The sequence below is a fragment of the Strix aluco genome, chromosome 2 (genome assembly GCF_031877795.1).
Source record: "Strix aluco isolate bStrAlu1 chromosome 2, bStrAlu1.hap1, whole genome shotgun sequence".
NCBI lineage: Eukaryota > Metazoa > Chordata > Aves > Strigiformes > Strigidae > Strix > Strix aluco.
In genome coordinates, this window is record NC_133932.1 from 44,219,627 (window position 1) to 44,240,448 (window position 20,822).

General features: G+C 37.9%; 1 protein-coding gene across 1 annotated transcript in view; it reads left to right on the plus strand.

Moving 5' to 3' along the window:
• Nucleotides 1–20,822, plus strand: part of CFAP47 (cilia and flagella associated protein 47) — a 347,392-nt gene that overhangs the window by 253,155 nt on the left and 73,415 nt on the right. The window contains exons 54-56 of the mRNA XM_074816879.1: nt 1,425–1,536; nt 9,858–9,962; nt 14,735–14,891. Of these exons, the coding sequence (XP_074672980.1) occupies nt 1,425–1,536; nt 9,858–9,962; nt 14,735–14,891 (374 nt within the window). The remainder of the gene's footprint in view (nt 1–1,424; nt 1,537–9,857; nt 9,963–14,734; nt 14,892–20,822) is intronic.

The following is a 20,822-nucleotide window of genomic DNA, read 5'->3' on the forward strand; positions in this document are numbered from 1 at the left end:
CTAGAGGGGAATATCCATTAGGTAGATAAATTATGGCAAAACCAATATATGTATCTCATTTTTCAAACTTTTTTTATTTACTATTTTCACTGATTCACCTTGAGTCTCTTTTCTGTGTCCCTTGGTGTTATAATGAAAATGTGATTTATAGTCATATATCTTTGTTAAAGGCAAATAATATATTATTTTGATCAGAATAGAGGATTTTTTGGGAGTCTTACAAATAATTTTGAAAACTGTGCTCCCTTTTGAAGGTATCTTGTGTTTGTTTATTCTTTAATTAGAAAATAAAAGACAGCCTATAAAATGGAGTGCCAGCTGATTTAAAGCATAACATTTAGGCAATCAGCATACTCCAATCTTTGTTCTGAGACAGCCACAATACTCATTAAAATACATACTCTACATGTGCAACATAATGACTTACCATTATGCTATAATGAACAACACAACAATTGTACAAAATGAAACAGATTTTGAGTCTATGCAGAGGAAGAAAGAGGAGGGGAGCACGCAGAACCTCCATTGAAATGGCTGGTGTGGAAGTAAGTTTGTTTTGAGATCTCAAGGTTACAAGATGATCAAGAAGAATGGCTGCCTAGTGGCACTAAATCAAAAGCTATTGACAGAACCACTTAATTACAAGCTTTTCCTGTAAACCACTGCTTAGACAAAAAGGAGTTACAGATAGCATTTATCTGATTACCTTTAATTTCTGTCCATTGCTTTTCCTGAGGCAGACTATGAGTCCATGGATAGACTACAGAATAATAAAATATATTTTAAATTATTTTACTTTTTGGAACCAATTTTTTTGTTGGCCTTTGCACTCCGAATTATCTATTTGACTAAAATGTTTTATTCCAAAGTCAGATCTACAGAAAGTAAGGAAAGAAAGGTGAGACATAAATCTGCAAATTGGAGCCTAGGAATAAATATGAATCTGTGGTATCAAAGACACTAGGATTAATTTCCTCCTATCTAAAAGTTAAGCATCCAGTTTAAGGTATTAAGTTTAGGCTCCTCCTGTAGACAGTGAAAAGTGATTCCACATCCTAGTGATTGACATTAGGACCAGTTCTCCTTGTTGAGTATTGAGGGAGCTAGACAGTCCTTTTAACCAACTAACTTAAACCAACTTTCTGGCAACTGAAGTACAGCAAGACAAATTCTGCCCTTACAAGTAACCCAAGTATTAGAATGGTTATTACTACAAGTTTTTATTGTTATTAATAGTTATTAATAATACTAATTAATGCTATTAAATATGTGCCCATACTAGTGGGAAACTGCTAATGCAATAAAACATAATTCTTATTTTAAAAAGTACAAACTTTTCAAGAAAGAAAACAGGTGATGAATAATAAAATGCAATGGAAGAAGCTTTGTAATTAATAGTCATTGCTTATATGTATTTTTTCCAGATGTGCTTGTCTATACATACCTCTCTTGAATCCTACACATGAAACTCTGGAGCTAGAAATTGTTAACAGCAATCCTAGCAATTTTTCAACTGAGACTGATCCAAAACACCCTGTAAGTAAGATTTCTGTGCTTTCACAAAAGTGTTCAAAGAGACCCTTCTTTTCAAAACATATAGAATTTTGTATTGTACTGTGGGTTCAGAATGCATGACAGAGTCTCAAGGATTAGAGGCATTATAAGTATGTATTCTAGAGATTTTATAGCTTGAGGACAAAAACAATTAAACTTGAAAAACAACGCAAGCTGAAGTATAGATTTTTTTTTTTTCCCCCCCCTGGAATGGTTTGTGGAATGGTTTTGAGAAGGACTGCAGAGTTGGTTGCAAATAATATTCAGGAGATATTAGGAGGAGAAGTTGTAAACTAGCCAGCTGTATTAGAAGCTTCACAAGTTTCTAAGAATCAACAGGATAACTAGGTAAATATTTAGGTAAGTAGATAAAATGTTAATGTAAGAATATAAGTTGGCAGTTATAACCAACTTGCAGGCTCTATGAATAAGAATTTGATCAATTTGGCTGCAATAAAGCTTCAAGCAAATACCTTGAATCATTTTATTCTTCAAACTCACATTTACCCTGAGACTGATTTCTACCAAGAAAATCTTCATCCTATTACTATTATGTACACTACATTTTCCTTCCCCATAACAGAAGCCCTTTCATCTTTCTGCCTAACATTTTCATTCTTTCAGGGACTGAGAGTTGCATAGATGGGCTCAGCTTTCACATTTTCATGGAGATTGGCTGGAGTTCTAGATGGTCAGAATTCTCAAAAATATTTTTAACCATTGTTTACTAGTTAATAGTACAGGTCCTTTATAAACTCTTTGGATGTTTTTAACAATTAATGCTATTAAATATGTGTCCTTTCTTTGATGGGGAGATGAGAAAAAGGGAGGATGCATGGAAACTGGTGCAAGGAGTTAAGGGGACCTCTTATTAGGATGTGAATATAGAAGCTTTAACATGAAAAAAGAAAATGAAGAAACCTGTTACGGACAGGAAAGAAATGGCAATTTCACCTTTTCTAGACACGAGGAGGATAACACAGGGCTGGTTGGTTCCTTCCAATCCAAACTATTCTATGATTCTATGATTGTATCTGTGCTAGTTGGTTTATAGTGGCTAGTTGGAGGAATATTGTAATAAGATCCTAAAATGAAACTGAGAAGATAGGAAACGGATTGTATAGGGAAAACAGAGGACTGCTATGAAGTTATAATATGTGCATTTTTGGCTTTCAGAAACTAAACAGCTTTCAACCTCAAATATAATAGTACAAGACCAAATGTTCTTAAAAGGGGCTCTAAAGAAAACAGCTAAAGGAGATCACACTTATTTACTGAACTGCCCTATATTTTACATACAGAGTATTACATTAAATTAAAAGTATAAACCATCTTGGAATACTGTGAATACTCCCAGAGACTGGGAGAACGACCCTCCCACAATCCAGGAGGAGATAGTCAGTGACCTGCTGCATCACATAGACACACACAAGTCTATGGCACTGGACGGGATACACCCGAGGGTGCTGAAGGAGCTGGCCGGGCTGCTCGCCAAGCCGCTTTCCAGCATTTACCAGCAGTCCTGGCTGACCGGGGAGGTCCTGACATATTGGAAACTGGCCAATGTGACGCCCATATATAAGAAGGGTCGGAAGGATGATCCGGGAAATTACAGGCCTGTCAACTTGACATTGGTGCTCGGGAAGCTGATGGAGCAGCTCATCCTGAGGACCATCACACAACACATGCGGGACAACCAGATGATCAGGCCCAGTCAGCGTGGGTTTATGAAAGGCAGGTCCTGCTTGACAAACCTGATCTCCTTCTACAACAGGGCGACCTGCTTATTGGATGAGGGAAAAGCTGTGGATGTTGTCTACCTTGACTTTAGTAAGGCCTTTGACACCATTTCCCACAGCATTCTCCTGGCGAAACTGGCTGATCGTGGCTTGGATGGGCACACGCTTTGCTAGGTAAAAAACTGGCTGGATGGCCGGGCCCAAAGAGTTGTGGTGAACGGAGTTAAATCCAGTTGGTGGCTGGTCACGAGTGGTGTCCCCCAGGGCTCGGTTTTGGGGCCGCTCCTGTTTAACATCTTTATTGATGATCTAGACAAGGGGATCGAGTGCAACCTCAGTAAGTTTGCAGACAACACCAAGTTGGGTGGGAGTGTTGATCTGCTCGAGGGTAGGGAGGCTCTGCAGAGAGACCTGGACAGGCTGGAGCAATGGGCTAAGGCCAACTGTAGGACTTTCAATAAGGCCAAATGCTGGGTTCAGCAGTTCAGCCACAACAACCCCAGCAGCGCTACAGGCTTGGGGAGGAGTGGCTGGAGAGCTGCCAGTCAGAGAGGGACCTGGGGGTGTTGATTGACAGCCGGCTGAACATGAGCCAGCAGTGTGCCCAGGTGGCCAAGAAGGCCAACGGCATCCTGGCTTGCATCAGCAATAGCGTGGCCAGCAGGGACAGGGAAGTGATCTTACCCCTGTACTCAGCACTGGTGAGGCCGCACCTCGATGACTGTGTTCACTTTTGGGCCCCTCACTACAAAAAGGACATTGAATGACTCGAGCGTGTCCAGAGAAGGGCAACGAAGCTGGTGAAGGGTCTGGAGCACAGGTTGTACGAGGAGCGGCTGAGGGAACTGGGGTTGTTTAGTCTGGAGAAGAGGAGGCTGAGGGGAGACCTCATTGCCCTCTACAACTACCTGAAAGGAGATTACAGAGAGATGGGGATGAGTCTCTTCAACCAAGTAATAAGCAATAGGACAAGAAGTAATGGCCTCAAGTTGTGCCAGGGAAGGTTTAGACTGGATATTAGGAAGCATTTCTTTACAGAACGGGTCGTTAGGCGTTGGAATGGGCTGCCCAGGGAGGTGGTGGAGTCCCCATCCCTGGAGGTGTTTAAGAGTCGGGTTGACATAGCGCTTAGGGATATGGTGTAGTTGGGAATGGTCAGTGTTGGGTTGATGGTTGGACTAGATGATCTTCAAGGTTTTTTCCAACCTAGATGATTCTGTGATTCTGTAATCTTTATTTTAGTTTGTCTTTTATGTCATGCATATTAACATATCTTCATACGTTATGTTAAAACTCAACAAGCTCTATTACTAATCATTTAATCAATTGGTATTTGAATAGGAGCTAAGAAAAGTAATGGATGTGAATTATATTAATAACCTAGGAGTATTATATATGTTATGTTTGTCATTGGCATAGAGGTGGATTAGATTTAATTATAGTGACTTTTGGCTCCTGCAGATTGTATGTTCCCTTGTCCAGGATATTAAAAAAAAAAAATAATCTTCTCCTTTCAACTTCCCTGATTTATCACCAGAGATTCACCTATCACCAATAACTGCATTACATTGTGTAACAAAAGGCACATTCAACACTAATTGCAGTAATTTTCTTTCTTTTCTTCTTAATAGAATACTCAGTGCTATATATTTTTTATGTATTGAATTCTGAAATGTTGTTTGTGAATTACAGTAGTTCTTCCAGTTAAAGGATAGCTTTTGTGAATTTGCTATAAGCAACTACCTAGTATACATTTTATGTATTTGTCCCTTTATGAACTTTTTTTTTTTTTTTACGTTGCAGACCCATGTTTGTAGCGGTAATGTGATTTCCTTCACAGTTTTGATAACAAAGGCAGGGGGTGTTGTTTAAATACCTACTTCTCCTGAATATACTGCATCCTAGGTTTAGTCCCTCCATACAGCACTGTGTTCAACTTCCAGAAGATTACTGCTTGTTCTTATAAACTGTAACCTATGTTTCAGCAATTAGTTTATATTAATGCCTGTTTTAATGTCTTTGTGATGTGTGGAAGAAGTTTCCCATATTAATTATTTAAGTTTCTGCGTTCTTTAAAGTAACTAATGCTTTCTTGTCAGCAGAAAAATTCTGATTTGAGCAATCCTCAGATAAAATGTAACAATAAAGAGCAAGTTATTAGAACAATAGATTGAAGACGGGATTGTTCAATTAGGATAGGTAGTGTTTGAAGAGAATTAGTAAAGTTATTTTAGAATTCTGCATAATTAATTTTAATATTTCATATAATTATCCATATTTGGATTTATGTCATCTAAGATGTAGAGCTGCTGAAGACATTGGGCTGTCAGAAAATATCTCAAATGGATTTTGTCAGTCACTGACTTATATTAGCTAAACTAGATTCAACAGAAATATCAGAGAAAATTTTATCTTTCTTAGAGATTGCCTGAAATATTAAACAAAATTTTGACTAATATTTCAGAGTTTAATCATATTCATATATCATATTTATCATTCTTCCATGTGTGTGGAAGTTTGTTCCAGTTCCAGTTTGCAACAGAAGGCATTACTGAAATACCACAAGGGATTATTTTCTATAGATATGATTCAACTTCAAGTACTGACATCATTAATAATAGGCTTTCCTGAGGTCCAGTTGAATTATGTTTAAGTATTCCTGAACTTTTGGGTGCTTAATGAAGTCTAAATGGAATTCGAAGGCTTTAAATCTCATGTCAGCTTCATGTAAATTAGGAGCAGCTCCATTAACTTCTTTGTAAACTGATGAAAATGAGAAAAGTATATGTATCTTGTTAGCAGCTTTGCAATTGTAGTCTAAACCAGCTTTAAATGGAAAGTACTGTCCTGGCTTTCTTTCAAGAATTTGATAAAAGTATTCAAGGATTTCTTTTAGTGTGATTTGGATTATCATTTCTTTTTTTTCTTTTTTTATTCTTTTTAAGAAGCCATGCCTGATTTTTGTTTCTCTTCTTGTCAGCGTTACACTGTATGGGTTAACTTAACATCTTTATAAATGCTGACAAATTCTCTAAAAGTTGGAACAGAATTGAACTCTTATAAGTTTGCTGCAAAATTCCTAACTTCTTTTTTATTAGCATATTGGGCATTATGAGTTTCTGGGGGAACAGACATTGGGATGTTGAATTTTGTGTTTCTTTCCTAACCACAGCTTTCTTTATCTCTAGTAGAGAAGGATTCATGTTCAGCATTTAACAGATGAAAATTTTCAATCATCAGTAATGCTGTGTTCCCCAACGTAGTTCTTTCCTTCTATATAAATACATGGACAGATTTCACATGTATGTGTATTATATTTATACACACATATGTTTATGATGTAACTTAAATGTACAAAAAACCTCTTAGAAATGGGATCATCTGTATTGCCAAAAAGAAACATGCTTTCACTCAAATTTTTTAGCTTGCTATTCTCCTGGCTTATAACGAGCCTAAACCTTTTTCAGGAAGCTGTCTTACATCCTGATCGGCTGTGAAACACATTTTATTGAGGAAAAATAACTTAATAAAGAATGGCTGGCAGAGAGGAGTGCAGTCTCAAAAGTCTCTGCAAGGTTTATTAGTTTGTTAATGACCAAGAATATTGTTTTGAACAGAGTAGAGAATAAACTTTTAGATTTAATGACAAATTTTCCTCCTTTGTTGGATTTATAGCAGGAATAATGCGTGTATAGTTGCTCAGTCTTCTTCATACTCAATTTCTGTATTTGAACAGTTGTATCTAAGATCTTATGAGAAGCAATGATACCAGTTCCCTTTCACATGAATATCTTGGAAGACACTTGTTTATGTAAACAAAATGAAAGGCAGGGGGTGGGTTAACTTCAGCATATTTTATTGAATGATTATGGCACAGTATGACCTTCTTTAATCATGTTGTTAATGTTATTTCTCAATTCTAGTTTTTAAAACAATTTATTCTTTGGTTTTCAGTAGAAAGTAAGTTATTTTTTTTACCCAGTTCTGTTTCAAAACAACTTACTTTCTGGATACAGTAGAATATCATACTGTGTAATATAAAATGAATTTTTTACAAACATATCTATAATCTAAAAAATAAAAATGTTTTCTGCTTTCAGAGCAGGGTCTGCTGGATTAGCATAACTCCATGTTGATTATTTAGATTCATTGTGGCAGTGCATTTTCTGTGTAATGATAATATGTCAAGTAATGCTTGTTGAAAATTGAATTCCAGTCTTTTTCATCTTTATGGGAGAGTAATTTTCCCATATAATGTAGATCTCTCAGTGAAATTACTAAAAATTTTAAAAATGTAGTTTTAATTTAATCATGTATTATGTTGTGACAACCTGTCTTTACCTTGCTTTTTCATTTCATTCAAAATTATTTGGGAGGGGGTAATCATTAAGGTTCTTTCTTCATTTGTAAGTCTTCATTTGATAAATGGGGCTGGCTGGTTTGAACAAAGTAGGTACGAATTGGACTGCAAATGAAAGTAAAAAATCTCAAAAAAGGTCTCTGGATAATGAGCATGCCCAGGAACTCAGTAAGAAATGAGCTGTTCGGGGTCTGTTTAGATGGTGAACAGTTAAATGAACTCTGTGCAGTGGTGCAGCTGGGGATGGAGATGGTTTGTCGAGGTCACTCTCCCTTAGTTCTGTTATTCTGGGTAACACAGAAGCCTTGCAAAAGTGACAAGCATGGGAGGGTGACATTGACTGCTGCTGGCAAACGTGCTTTCAAGTTCCCACTCACCTACAGGATGTACGAGATTGTGAAGTGTGGGCGCCGCAGCAGTGCTGTGCTCCCGGCATGGGAGGCCCAGGTGCTGTCACTGCCAAGCAGGAGTGGGCCCAGAGTGCTGAGCCACATGTTCTGTGCCTGAGACCCACCTACTTACCCTTCCAGAAATGTTTTTTGTCCTGCAGTGGAAACTATAAAATTAAATTTGTAAAGTTTGAAAAAATACTATACCACCTCCCCAGTAGACAAGACAGTTAATGTGTTCAAAATAATAAACTGTTATGGCAATATTCTGATAAATTATTTTAAAACCTACCTCCCAAAAGAGAAGAACAACATTTCAGATTTTGTGCATTAGTTGACTACATCTGAGCTCTGTCCTCTCTCCTGCTCAATCTAGCTCCCACTGCGGTCAGTAGGAATATTCGTTGTTCATGGTACACCAGCATCCCAGTCCGTAGGTGTGCCAGTACCCTATAGATACACACAGAAAATGACTGGCAGGACCAGGATGCCCGTGGCCCCTGCCCACGTCCAGCTCTGAGATGGCAAGGAAAGCCATGGAACAGCAAGGAAAAGCAACATAAGCCTCATCAGGGGCTTCTGCCCTGGGCTGGGAGTGGACACCTGTGTCCCTGCTTCACCCTCTGGAGCCTCCAGTTTGGCCTCAGCACTGTGGCCATGGCCAGTGATCCCAGTGCCATAGTGGGCCCCCATCCCTGTCCCCATCATGGCTCTGCTGGTTGTCTCTGGGTGTGGTGGGATAGGGCTGCTGGTGGAGGACCCTGCCTTGCTGTGCCCTAAGCTCAAGCCTTCCTCAGCCCCGAGCCAAGCACTGTATCAGAGCACAGGCAGCCAAACCCCTGGGGTGGGAAGAGGTTGCAGGGCTTGTTGGTGCAGTCAGACATCTTTCAACCATTAAATGTAGTAAACAAAAATGAATGTTTTAATAACTCCTGTTCACTGCCTGTTAGCAGCCTGTTCTTCCAGGGCTGACATGTCCTTTATAAAAGGGCTTGTCAGTGCCAGGTATTGTAGGGTGTTGTTTTGACCTTTATTAGTTGTAAATTATATTCATTTTATCAAATACATCTTGAGTGCCCATAATTCCAATTAATCATCTTTTTATATCTTCTTACATGCAAACATTATTTAAACATGTATGATATTAAAAGCCTTGTACTTTTTTAAACAAAAAAAAAATAAACACAGTAATTGTGTATTCAATTATTCTAGCTGATCATTCTCTCAACTCATTCACATTTGTATTATTCATAATTTTATTCTTTCACTGCTTATCTAGTACTTAAAAACATTTATGACCCCATTGTAGTCAGCTACTTTGCTTTTCCCTGCACAACTGAAACTCAAGTAGTATACTTCAGATGAAGAGAAAACTAGCAACATCATTTACAATGTTAGTTTAGATAAAGGTAAGCAGAAGAATTCATTAAAACCTACCATGTATTTCCCTTATAAGCCAGTTTGTGTCTTTGGAGGTTAATGTGATAACCTTTTAGTGTCATCACTATGATCAGACACCAAAGTCATTTTTGAATGGTATTTGTGAGAGCTGCTGTCCATGCCCTTGGAGCAATCTGTAACACCAGCTCTGTTGTTTCTGGGGAGTGAACGTGCAGTGACTGCCACCAGGATTGTTTACAGCAATACACTTGCTGCCTTAGCAGCCTATGCTTGCTGAGAGGAGAGAATGCGTCCGGTGGAACACATTAATCACATAAACATCAGCACTGTTGATACAAAGCAGAAAACAGAAACAGACTCAAAATAATGGATTTTTTTCCCCTCTCTTTCCTTTGCTTTCTTGTATTTGTACAGCTGATTGTCTGTCCTCATTCCTCCACTGAAGTACCTGTGCAATTCTGTCCATCTGCCCTTGGAAGAGGCAATCACAAGGCATCAATAACCTTCAAATGTTCACAGGTATGATACTATGTTTGCTGCCCACAGCACTTGGAATTCAGATTAGATATTATTTTTAATAGGCATGTAAGTAAGGGTTTCAGTCTGTAGGTCAAGTTGAAATTTAATGGTTGGATGCATAATGAAAAAACAAATGCAAATGTGTTCAAAAGTTGTAATTTACTTTAACCTTAGTTTTACACAGAAATTATTCTATTTAGAGTATTAAAACATGGCATAATGGTTGAGGAGCTAGAATAAGTAATGAATAATTTTAGATTTCTTGGTAATTACTTCTGCTCTTTTTAACACCAGAAGACCTGCACTTCTTAGCATTACCACCTCTGAAATTAAATTTCTTGATGTTTTTCCCAACCTCAAGCAAAATTTTTTATCTGATCTGAATTTTGGAAGGTCACACACTTGAAAAAGTGAATTCTTTCTTTCAGTTTGTTTGAAAATCTCTATACTTCGAGCATCTTAGAATTGTTGACATTTTTTTCTCTGTGAATTTTCCTGATTTTAAATGAGAAACAAGTAAATAAAGAAGCATGAGTCATCAACATGACCTACTAGCTAATTAAAAATTACATCTGAAAACAAACACTGATATGATGTAGATGATAATATTTCATCACATGAGCTGTTGTTGAATGAAGCATTTGCTTTCTCTACAATTTCCTCTTTCTATTCTTTTTGGACTTTCAGATATCCTAATAGACCGCTGACCTGTGAATTACTCCAGTTAAGTGCTACCAGGAGATTTCTGTAGTGTTTTAAATAATACTGCAAAAGCAAATCTTTTATATGAAGAAAACAAATAGTGAAGAAAGTGATGTGGCAATTTTTTTCCTGATAAAGTGTGTTGAACAGCTGGCTTATTTCTAGGTGGTGTTAGCACAGCATTTAGTTTCAGGATCTCTCTTCTTAAACATTTATTAAGGATAAAACCAAGGATACAGCAATTCTCACATGAATAGTATATATACAAGGCCAGTTCAATAGGACAGAATGTCCTTAGCTTGTCTGGATCCTAAGAGTATTTTAAGGGTATTTTTAAAAAAGAAAAAATAAATTTTTCACCAAATACAGAAGCAATAATACAATGCAACCATTCATTTAAACCTTTCAGGAACAAATTCAGCCTTGCCACCTGAATCTTGTCATCCAGTGCATCTCCTTTCAGGTCATGGCAAACCGAGTTTTTATCTGCAGTGAACTTTAGTCAGTATCCCATCCTTCTAGCTGCTTTGTCCAGACCCCTTTAACTATTGCAATATATTGGTATATCCTTTGTAATTTCTGAGTGCTCTTTTTATGCCTGAATCTTTTGAATTTTGTAAATTTTAATTCATTTTCACTGCTACAATCCTTACTAAATTAATCTAGACTATTTTAGCTTGCTAATTGTTATACTGATAGCTGACAGTGAATATTTGCACAGATATAACTGCCCTTTTTAATGAAGACTTGAAGAATGTTTCTCATCAGTGGTGGATGCCTCAAACAACTTTTAATGTAACCTCCCCCATGCTGACATTGATTTCCCTCCCTTGATTTCTCTCATTACATATATCTGAATGGACACTTAAGCCTTCTGATAGCTGAATAGCTGACTAATCTAAAATCAGTTAATGGCAGTACTTACAGGACAAGCCTTAACTGATTTTGCTTCTTTGCTGAACTGAGAGAAACTCCTCTGTGCTATTACCTGCTTCATTTGTTTCTGGTTTGAAGCTGTATGAAGAGCTCTTCACAAAGTGAATCTGAGTTTAGTTCTAATCATTGTGAAAATCTGAAATGAAGTTTGTTGGGACAGCCAGAAAAGTCAGCTTGAATATAACCCACACCCAGAGTTCTAGCATATCTGTATTATCCTATTCTTTCACCACATTGTGCATCCAGGTGTAATGTAGAGCATTTAATGGTAGTAAGTAATATCAGAGAGAAACTGAGCCCAATATCAGATCCTAATCTTGTATTATTTGCCTTAGGATTCTGGGTTTTTTTAAATATTTTTTCCTCTTGATTTCTTGCACTGAGCATACATAATCTTGAGCTCCATCACAAAGTGGGTCAGAGGAACTATAATCTGTATAACTTTTTGGTTGTCTTGTTTTATTTTCCAGACTGACCACTAATTTTGTTTGTCTCCTTCTTTAGCTGCTCAGCTTGACAAAGTTTTAGTGTGTTGTTTTAAAGGTGCTCAGCACTTGAAGCAATGGCATTCAAAATGGCTCTGATTGTTAACCACAAAAAATGAGTGGAAGCTACAGGCTTTAACATTTGTAGACCATGAGCCTGAGCCTTCAGCAGTAAAGCTCAAACTTGATCTTTACAGCTCACCTGCACAAAATATGAACATGTGCACTCCTTTCACCCCTGCACTGTATCTCAATGTGAAATTGCTTGCTATGATCACAGTGATTCACACAAATTTACAGTGGGCTTGGAAAGCATTGTTAGACTAATACTACCTCATAGCTTCTGTATTAAGTTTGCAAAAATTTTTTTTTTTTCGTTACTGTGTTTGTAAGCAAGCACAAAGTATCAACAAGCCAGTGTAGAACACTAATAGCTTGACACATCCAGCTTTCTGAAAACATGGTCTTCTGGCATGCTCATGCCTGTATTCAAGTCCTTCAGAATAAGCCTGCAAAGTGTGCTCAGCCTTCTGTTTACATTTAACTTCTTGACGCTGATGTGGTAAGGAAGAACATGAGTCAGGAACACAAGTGCTATGGCACACTGGCTTGGCAACTGTTAGGCAGTTTCTAGTTGACTATGAACAGCAAAGGGCCTTCACCAAAGAGTTAGTCCTGTGTTGCTTCGAAGTCTGTATAGCAGCAGCATTTGCCTTCCTGTCAGAATCTTACTACTGAGTGGTGCTAGCTTCCTGCTCATAAATCTGTAACCATAAACAGGCTATAGGTCATGTTTAAGTCAACAATAACAAAATAAAATGTAATTTTAAAGAGAGGTAGATTTAATTCTTATTAGTCTGAGTAATGAAGAAGTCCCCACAAAACCAGTGATTTAAATTACTGTCTTAAATCCTAAACAAAACATAGGCTCTATTTTTATATTCTGACTTTTAGTATTGGGTAGTATCTATATCAATATATAAAGAGCTCTTCCTTTTTTTTTTTTTTTTTTTTTAAAATTAAAATCCTGTAGCCTTGGATGACTTTTACCAAAAAATTTCCTTTAGTAAGATCAAAATGTCTTTTTTCTTCTTGGATTGAATATTTCTCTATAAAATTGTAATAAAGGCATGCAATTTTGCTGTCCAAAGCTATTTTCTGAAGACATACGATGTGCCATTTTATTTATCCTGTTTATGCTGAGAAGTCTCAATATATTACTTTTTACTGTATGCATTTCCAGATATGTTGTTATATTTTTGAACCCTGTCTATTATAGATTTTCCTTAATTTTTTCAGACAGCCTATGCAGAAGTATATGCAATATTTCAGATCATGAAAATAGTGGTTTGGGTTTTTTTTTTTTCTATTCTCTTTGTAATGCATACCTTTTTGAGTAATAATGAACAAAACAGATCAAAGGGTCATTTTGAGCAGTTTGTAATAAGCCTCAGATTTTAGTCTGTATTGTTATTATTTAAAAGCAGCAACGTGAATGTACAGATTAAACATTTTCTTTAAGCATTTCATTTAAAATAATGGTAGTATCTTTGTATTTACCATTCACCTTTGCTGCTCATTCACCTTTAAAGGTTCCATTATAAGTGCCATTATTAACATCACTCTTTATAACCTTAAAAAAGCAAATATTGGGGAGGCAGCTCTTCACTGTCAGGCTGAAAAAAATGATCAAAATGAACATATCAATTTAATTATATTTTCCTTTTTTTCTGCTCTGTGGTGATACTCTACTAGTTCTTTTCAGAAGTCTCGATTCTTCTGTGTACAGTGGTTAATGTTCTTTATAATCTTTGGAGTAACAATTTTAGCTTTTTGTATGATTCCACTGCTGTCCCATCAAAGAATTATTTTCCTTCTTCCTTTGTTTTCTGAAGAGAAATTCTCACTTCATCTTCTTTCAGATTCTAATATACATGCTTTGAATTTCCCTCTTGCAACCTGTCCTAGTTTCATCTGTGATAGAGCTAATTTTTCTTCTTAGTAGCTAGAATAGTGCTGTGTTTTGGATCCAGTATGGAATTTGGTATGAGGAGAACGTTGATAATATACTGATATTTCTAGTTGTTGCTAAGAAATCGAGGGCTTTTCAACTTCCCATGTCCTGCTAGTGCGCAGGTGCACAAGATTGTGGGAGGGAGCACAGCCAGAGCCACTGATCCAAACTGTCCAGTTGAATATTCCATATCATAGAACATCATGCTCAGTATATAGATGAGGGTGAGCAAGTGGCTGCGTGGTGTTTGACTGCTGGCCAGGTATAAACCATGACACAACCACCTACATCTTTCCATTCATTACACTGGAAGCTTTGAGTAGCTATGTGGAAGTTAAATACTCCGTGCTCAGAGTAGCATAGAGTTAAATGCAAAGAGGAGATGTGAACATCTCCCAGACTGGAACTATTGATTTCCAGATAACAATACTTAGAGTAACATAACAGCTTGAAGGAAGAAGAAAGAAAGAGAGAAATAAAGAAATAGAGAAAAAGAAAGAAAGAAAGTGTTAAACAGCAGTTCGCTTACAATAGAAAAGAGACATAGAACACTATAAGAAAGAAATAGGCAAAATGCCTTACAAAGTACAGATCTGACTTGTCAAAGAATAAATAATGACATGTTTCATCTACAGCTTAAAGAATGGATATTTTACCTTTCGGGGACTGGTCTTCCTCCTCAGCTGATGGAACCAACCAGCATAAGTGCATGCATTGGCCAGTGTTCTTCTGTCATCATATCCTTCAAAAATCCAACTGCTGAAAATGTGGTGGTAGAGGTCGTGCTGACAGGTACAGGGGTTTGTATTTCTTTGTGGTGGGGGGAGGAACTTAAGCTCCTTGGGTTGCATTAAAAATGAGAGTGCGATGTGATTACATTTGCCTCGTTCCATTTCCTGGCAACAGAGATACTGTGTATCACTCATGTCCACCCTGAAAAGCTCTGTAGACTCTGCTGTGGGAGCTAAAAAATAACACAAGCCTTTAACAACTGTCACAGTAGACCTCTTAGGTCATACAGCCTCATGTATACATGCAGCTGGTTGTTGGCTGTGGACTGCACTGTAGCATTTAGGCAATAGGAGACTCCTGGGGTATGTTTTGGGAGCTGCTTGTCTAAGCCAAATAGCTTATGTTTTGTTTTGGCTTTGTTCCTCAGTTGTTTTCCAAAATATTTCATATTATTTTGTCATATTCTCAATAGCTCTAAAGGAGTTAGTAAGGCCAAACATTTGAGTTTTTTTCTGGTTGACCTTCCAAGCAAATATGTTTCAGCAATATTTTCAAACATACTGTGAAGAATAAGATCTAGAATTATCAAAGATCACAAAGTCACTGACCATACTGAGATTTGTCAAATGCTGTAGAACTCAAGTTCAAAGTCCCAGATTCATCTTGATGACTGAAATTTACTCAGTGAAAGAGTAAATTTCACTCTGAGTGAAGCAGAGAACTTTAGAAGGTTCTCTGAATCTCTACCTAGTCCAATGTAACATGTAGCATCAGAAAACAGGTGCCAAAGCATTTACTGGCATGTATGTATAACAAAAATTGAAGATAAACCTTCCAGTGGCCCCTGACAGACCCCATGGAGGGGGAAACATAAGAGAATAGCAAAATCAAACCTGTTCAAAGGTAAGTTTTAAGCCACTCATGATTTGGGGTTTGTGGCACATAGAATAAGTGAAGAAACGTGACTTTTAAAAAAATGTAGATTCATGGTTATTTGTTTCATTGAACTCATGCTTTTTAATTACACATCTGAGATATGAATTAGAAATACAAAAATAGAGCTTTGGCTGCACATACAGTTAATATATGGGGGATTTTTGAGATTCTTTTACCTAAATGGTGCATGAGCAAAAGCATTTTGCTCTCATGACTGAATGCTCTATATTTTTGCTGACCAAGTTTCTTGGCAGTCTTTACTGCAGTTTCTCATGTTTAACTGCTAACATATTTTCATTCATGACTGTCACAAAATAGAGGTCCATTCAAAAATGATCAGTCCACTTCTGAGTTTCTGTTGATGTTCTCTTCTGGACAACAGTGAAGGAAGCAACAGTGTGCAGTGGATCCACTGGTTACAGACCGAGTATATCATGGTCAGGATCTTGGGGGCAGTGCCAGAGTTTATCTGCTGAGTAGGGGACCTGGCAGAGAAAGGAACAGAATCATGTCTAGCTTCCTACTTATCAGGCATCTAAGCACCCTTAAGTGACAGGGAATATTGCAGACTGGGTCTGCACACAGTAACAGGGCAGTTGATGCAGCAGTTGGCATTCAGTGCACATACAGAAGGCTCAAAAGTGCTGCTTGCAGTAGAAAAGGATGCATAAATATTGACAACACACCATAAGAGCTGCTCTCAGGCTCTGGTTGTGGTGCAGTCATTACTTCTGTAATCCAAATGGAAGTCATGAGACTGGATGCTGCAACCCTGGTCTGAGGCAGTCGGGAGTTCTTGAGGTTTCTCCCTGGCACTGCGCTATGAATGGCAATGACCTCACCAGTTAAAGTGTGCTCTGGTAGACTACCTGTGGTGCCAGATGCAGGAGCTTTATTGCATCAAGGTTAATGAACACGAGATGGACAAGATCTTTGAAGAGTCTCTGCAGAAACAAGAGCCAAACCCTTCAATGCTTAGAAGTTTGGTGTGACCAATAGAAGACAGAAGCATCAAGAAGACAGAGTGTCCCAGCAATGGGGAAGTCTCCATTTCCACTTGCAGCTGTTCCTCTAAAGAGTAGATTAAGAGATGTGGAAGAGAGGAAGGGAAAAAAGTATTCCATTGAGGGGGAAGAGTTTGAGCTGAGCATCTTGGGTCTTCAGATTATAACCAGTACTATTGAACAGGAAGCAATGAATGCTAGTGGTTGAACTGCTTCCATGGGACAAAGGCTGCCAATTTCTGTAACAACATATCATCCTAGGAAGTTGACTAATTTTCGGGAGCTCAGATCTGAGATGCTGCAGAAAAGATTGCCAAGGCTTATCTGACCTTGCAGTTACTATACCTTGCTGTTCATCCATATAGCAAATATTCCCAGCCAAGGAAATGTTGAACAGATTGAAGGAGACTAGAAGATTCTGTGGGCATTCTTTCCTGAAATATTTGTGCATACATTTGTACAGACCTTGGGCAGCATACAGGAAAAACAGGAAGAACAGTACTTCCAAGCCAGTTGCAAGGCTGCAATGTGATCACAGTCATGAAGACAGTCAGTGACAATGTGCACAATTAGTGCATGGTTGTGGATGGGTGAAGGCTGTTTAGAAAGGATAGAGAAGACAAATTTGGTCACTTGTATAGCTTAGGCTACCGTGACCATGAGATGATTCAACTTATTCAAGTCTCTGTACACTAAAGTACAGAAAGGTTGAATGAGTTTTGCAGAAAATTTATTGACAGCTCAGAAGTAAATCATCTGATTACTTAGGAAGACTGAGAATTCCAGCAGAAGGCCCACTTAGTGATACAGGGACATTCTCAGTGAACTAGCATGTAAAAAGGAAGCATACGCTGCTGTAGATCTGGTGCAACATATGTGGGCTAAAGGAACACATATGTGGCACTAGAAATTTATTAACAGTCTAATCAAAGTCTTAGGTCAAATCAAAATACAAATGGTGGGATATTATCAGTCAAACTACAATGATATTAGCTGTCAGGGAGCAACAAGAACAAGCTGCTCCACAAAACAAAGTGAGACAGACACCAAAGGTGACAGCAAGAAGCCTTTCAAACAAGAGTTGCAATCCCACAGTATCCAAACAAGAACAACATAGCAGATCTGGTGGCTGTAACCAGTTTCAGCCAACAGTCTAGTGACTGACAGCCAAGTCGACAGTGAGAAGTCAAGACTCTGATCAAGCCAGGAAATTAAGTAGGCTAGGCTTAGCAAGGTGTATGGCCAGAGATAGCATACATAGGACATAGGTTGGGCAAGGACCAACAGCAGGAGCCTGAGTTTAAATGCAACTCAAGCCAGTGGGTGGAGGCGCCAGATGCTACTCACTCACAACTTAGCTGTTTTCACAGAAGTCTGATACCAGATTATACAGCTGCACTGTATTAGAGCAGATCTAGAGCACAGGCAGCTACAGCCTTGTGCATGGAGAAGAGGTTATAGAGAATTTCAGAGAATGATGGTTATTGGCTGGACATATAAATTACCATACGTCACTGAACTCAGGAACTGACCACTAATACTTTTAGTCAAAATTATCCAATGAATACTGATTACTGCTAACTGGTATACACAAATCTCACATTTACCTTGTATTTCTTCACAGTAAATTACCAGAGAGAGTCATCAACATCCTAGGTTCTTCACTAGAAAGGAAATGTTGATAAAATGCCAGTTTCTTCCTTCTGTCTTGGATCTGCTTGGTGTTATTTTTATATGTTTCCAAAAGGCTCTGTTGCTACACTTGCTTTCTTATTGGTCCCCAGGTTTAGTTCCACAATGACCCCTTCATTTTCTTGGGTCTTTACCATATATTGTATGATTTCTTTAGGGTATTACCACAAAATTATACATCACTAAGCTGAAGCTGAAAAACAAATAAGGCAACAGTTGCACTTCGGCTATGTGTTGTTACAGCTAAAATAGGTCCAGTCCATACAAGGTGTGACAAGCCCCTGATGTTTTGCACTGTTGACTTAATATAAAGCCTCTATGGCCTGTTGTTAGCAGTGGCAATAATGTATTCCCTGTACTACACCTAGATAAGGTGGAAGAAAGAAGAGGTAACAAAAGGTGGATATAAAAGTACCATGAGCATACTTAGCAAAAAAATCAGGAAGGCCAAAACCCATCAGGTGTGAAGACTAACAGGGAAAGTGGAGCCTTACAGGATGGGGTTCTAAAGGTACACTAGTTGCATAATGAATCTTAGGGAAAATGCAGATAGCTTGATTGATGGATGACAGGGAATCAACTAGTTACAGACAATGCAGAAAAGGATGAAGTGCTCAATGCTCTTTTTTTGCCTTAGTCTTTGCAAGCAAAACTTCATCCAAAAGCAGCATGTACTGACTTGGTTTGAAAGGGAGATGGGCAGCTCATAGGGGAGAAATAGGCTTTGGACATAGAGCAGCTGGATTCATACAGAGACACAAGACCAGATGAAGTTCACAGAATGATGGAAGAGTTGGCCAATGTGATTGTGGGGCTGTGGTTCTCTATGAAAATTCATGCTGATCAGGAGATGTTTCCGTTGACTGGGAAAAGGTTATGTTATTTCCTTCTTTTCAAAATGATAGAAGGAAGACTGAGGGAGCGGTAGGTTGATCAGCCTCACTTCAGCCCTTTTGCAGTCTGTAGCCCATGAATTACACATCCTCTTGCAGTCCATTTCCAAGTGCATGAAGGTCAAGAAGGTAATCAGGAGTAGTTGAATGGATTTGTTAAGTGCAAATCATGATTGACTAATGTGATTGCCTTCTATATGGAAATGAGTTATTATGCAAGTGAAGGAGAAGCAGTGGATGTAACATACCATTCTTTAGTAAGACTTTTGTCACTGTTTCGTGTAACATTCTTATTTGGAAGCTAAGGAAGTCTAGAACTGATGAACAGACTGCTGAGTGGGTTAAAAACTTGACTGAACTATTGGTCTCAAATGATAGCGATCAACATCTTGACAGTCAACTGCTGGCTGATAATGAGTGTAGTACCACAGGGGTCAGCATTGGGACCCATATTATTAATGACATGGATGATGACAGAGAGTGCAATGTAAATTAGGGGAAGCGGCTGACATGATGAGTGATAGAACTTCAGTCCAGAAGTACCTTGACAAATTGTTGGTATACGTCTTTTTTGAATTGGTCTTGTTCATCAACTCATCATCCCTGGAGCAGCTGAAGATAAATAAACTTTTACACTGTTAGTAATGCAAATTTCCTTCTAAAATGTTAAACTTTTTTATTTTCCCCTCTCATTCCATCTACCCTTTGTGCTTATCTTAGCTCAGACACTTATAGAAGCACTGTGAATTACTTGCTGTGCAACCTACCCTATTTGATGAGGAAGTAACAGATTATATAATCTTGTGAAGTGTAGGTGTGTGTGGTATCAAGGTTCCCATTGCACCTCATGGAGTGCAGCATGCTTTATTCTAGTGTAAAGTGCAAGCTGGTATTCTGATTGGTACAACAAAGACAATTATGAGAAGAAAACTGCTTGGTTTGTTAAGCATAAATCTAGTGCCGGATAGCACAGTTTAGTTCTCTAATACTACTAAGTATTATTTGTAAAAAAGCTAATCTAATGTACTATTCACAAAATAACGGAAAAGAACAATCAAACTTATCCACAATGCAATTTTATCAGAAATTATTTATAGACCTTAAATATTGATACTAAAGCCTAATGAATTGTGATGTTCTGAGAAACATTAGTAGAACCTGCATTGTTTAAGTATTTTAGTTAAAACATAGTCATCTTTCTAACTATAGAACATTAACTTGTCCCAGGGAGATTTTCAGTAATAGAGACAGTGCAGAGGCAACTGGCTTAGACAGTGGAAGACTGATGTTGGTTTTTAAGCATCAGATGATTTTAGTCTTGATTTTTCTTTACACATCAGTAGATCTGACATGATGATGATCATCTAATGTTTCTGTGATCTGTGGAATTATGAAAAGTTTTGTTTGAAAAAAAAAATTGTACTGTGATCTTCATGGAAGTAAAACCATACTAGTCCTTCAAAAGT